The sequence below is a fragment of the Atta colombica genome, unplaced genomic scaffold (genome assembly GCF_001594045.1).
Source record: "Atta colombica isolate Treedump-2 unplaced genomic scaffold, Acol1.0 scaffold73, whole genome shotgun sequence".
NCBI lineage: Eukaryota > Metazoa > Arthropoda > Insecta > Hymenoptera > Formicidae > Atta > Atta colombica.
This window is the reverse complement of record NW_017259565.1, coordinates 495,077-498,179: the sequence shown is the minus strand read 5'-3', so window position 1 is coordinate 498,179 and position 3,103 is coordinate 495,077. Positions and strand designations below refer to the sequence as shown.

General features: G+C 30.1%; 1 protein-coding gene across 1 annotated transcript in view; it reads right to left on the bottom strand.

Moving 5' to 3' along the window:
• Positions 1-1,065: 1,065 nt before the first annotated feature.
• The window catches only part of LOC108692489, a 37,033-nt gene continuing 34,995 nt past the window's right edge, over positions 1,066-3,103 (bottom strand). The window contains exons 24-26 of the mRNA XM_018200762.1: positions 3,004-3,103; positions 2,854-2,885; positions 1,066-2,573 (exon numbers count right to left, since the gene is read on the bottom strand). The exon at positions 3,004-3,103 is cut by the window's right edge and continues 24 nt beyond it. Of these exons, the coding sequence (XP_018056251.1) occupies positions 2,013-2,573; positions 2,854-2,885; positions 3,004-3,103 (693 nt within the window). The 3' untranslated portion in view covers positions 1,066-2,012. The remainder of the gene's footprint in view (positions 2,574-2,853; positions 2,886-3,003) is intronic.

The window sequence follows — 3,103 nt, the reverse complement described above, 5'->3', positions numbered from 1 at the left end:
TATATATATATATGTGTATACATATACAATAAAATTTTAAACTTTTCTATAAAACTTTTATTTCATTCTTAGGATCCTCAGAAATCCTTTTTTCGTAAACATTCTCCTTTTTTTAGCATGTAAAATTTTTTGTGTTCTAATGATATATACAATTGTATAATATTGAATGAAATAAACTAAAAATGTTTAAACACAAATAAAATAGAAGAATGCTATTTTTCGGTCAAAGTCTCAGTGCTCAGTAATATTCATATGTGAATACATAAATAGAATTATCAATTCTACAGACTATGCCGATTCGGTTTATCGACTTGAAACGCAATCATAAACTGAAATAATAAGTCTTTAATGGCTCTAACAACATATCGTCCAAGCTCTTTATTTCGACTAACTTTCACTGTTTTTGCCGCGTAATAAATGTTTATCTAAATACTTACGTCTCGAGATTCGGTTTGATAATCTGAACACACTCTTAAATTGTTGCGTAGTTTTTTTACTTATACAAAACCTGCGTAATGATATCATTGTTAATCGTTAAAGCCTGTTCTAGTAGGGACGCAAAGGATCATAAGAAATTAACCAATCATAGCTGATTATTTTTTTCTTATTTAACTGTGATTGACTAATTTCTTATAGCTTATGACTTGCTATCCTATTATAAAACAGACAGAATAGGCCTTTAAATTTATTGCTTGATGATTTTATAAAATATATATATATTTTTCTTTAACAAAATAAAAAGTTCACACATTTAATTTTATTGAATATACATATAATGAAAATTCTATTCTGTAAATAATATTAAGATTTCGAAACATTTATAAAAGAAAATAAAATCTTCCGTGCAACATTATTTTAATTTATTACTTTAATGTCATTATAATTTAATTGTTTAGAATTGTAATTAATCTTAATTTTATTTACAATTTTTTATTCTTATTTCCTCAGTACAGCTATATATTCGATCATAACATTAAAAATCATTTGAATTTTTTCTTATAGTATGCATTAAAAAAAAATTGATTTTTTGACGTATAAATTTTTATATGCTTTATTATAGATTTTTAATTTTTATGTTGGATAAAAGGATAAAATGAACACATATGAAAGATGAGGAACATTGAATGAATAGCCCTTTTTACATGCAACACCAGTGTAATTCCTTTGAAATGTATGTCTTTTAGTACACAGGTATCGACAATTCTTTCTATTATCCCGTTTCACTGTACATCATTTCCTACGAAAGAAAACTTCTCCCTTCACTCCTTTCATTAGCTTTATTAACTTAAGAGTTTAATCAACTCATTAAAGCTCAATTTGTCCTAAGATACTAAGGACAAATTATAATCTAATCTTGTATTAATCAGTCAACACAAAGAGAAATCTCGGTGACCTTATATAAAGTTTTACATAAAGTCTTGGTGATCTTGTATTAATTTTTCTATCCTTTGTAACTATCCTGATTTTAAATATCTGTTATTACCTTTAAATTATTCATTTAACTTAATCATTTTTTTTTCGATTAATTTGCTAAATCATTTCTTCTTCCTTTCATGATGTTAATAAATCAGTGTGATAAAATAGTTTCACAAATGAATCTTTTTTTTCTATGATTCTGATTAGTTAATAAAGATAACATACATTTTTTAAAATATTGTTTTGAAAGTAGTTGCGATTTAAAGTTAAATTTCATTCTGGAAGTGCTTTAGGTACACGGAAATAATTTTTATGCTAGCCATAAATTTAGACAATCTTCAGCACTTGATCTATTAACATCCATTACTCGAAAGATAGTTCAATCGCAATTTCAATCATCTTTGTTTCCACCACTACTCGATCACCATAAGAATCTTATGAATTTCAGATAGAGTCTTAGTGTGAGTTTATTACAGTTAGTCTTTTTTGCCTAGCACCTCAGGTGATCGCCAGAAGTCTAGCAAATGTCGAAAGTTGTCGGGGTGGCCATCAGGCAAGATAATTTTGCCCTTGTGGACCCCGGGGCCTAGTCAGTCCTAGGCATTCGATTCCTTGAGCGATTGCAATTTTTCCAGTTGGTCCGGCTGCAGTTCATCTGGAATGCTGGCTCTTCCTCCTACCAACATTTTTCCTGGCGCAATTTCCTCCTCTTCCATAACCTCTGTGACTTCTTCTGTCACTTCTACCACTGTTCCCCTCGATTGAGAATTTTCGTTGGTGCTGGGACCAGATGTTGATTCTGCTTCGCTTCCAGAACTACTGCTGATTGGAAACGGTGCCGAATCGGCTGGAAGTTCATCAATTGTAGATTTTTCTTCAGCTTCTTCTCCCTCTTTCTCATCCAAAATAATTGTTGGTTCTTCTTCTTCTTTACATTCGCTTTCATTCGGATCCGAAGCCACACTTGAAGCTTCAGGCTCAGTTTCGGAGATTTCTGCAGACTTTGCCGAGCCTTCTGGAATTTCTTCTACTCCGGGGAAAGGATGTTCGGTCTCTTCCATTGGAGTTGCAGCTGTAATCACAATCTGAGCCACTCCAAGACCGAAGTCGTCCTTTTGATTAGCAGATTCTTCACCAGATTTAGGATCCTTTTCCGTCTACGAATCAAATAGTTTTATTTTTAACATAAAATAATTCTCTGTAGTTTTATGTATGAATCATGTATTTCATGTTGCGCTACATTAATAGAATATTTTATGTAAAAATAAAATTTTATTTTGATAGCAAAAGCAGAATTTATAATTAAAACATAAAAAATATTTATAGTATAACTATATTAAATGATTGATAGAAATAATTGCATGCTTTTTGTAAAAAGAAATAAAACTAAATAAATTATCTAATATCTATAAATGATTTTTGATATTACTAATTTACCTTATCACCTGATTCATCTGATATCTCCACGACTATGCAGCAAATCATAATGTTTTATAGATTAAAATGAATAATACCTGCTATATTTCAACTATTATCACATATACATAGCTCACATTTCGAGAATTTTAATTTGATTTGAAAGCTCACCTAATATACCTGGCATTTCATCCGACTTCTCGTCTCCAAATTGTGAACCGTATTGATCCTTTTGGTCTTGAGACAAATTTATCATGAATCCACTATCACC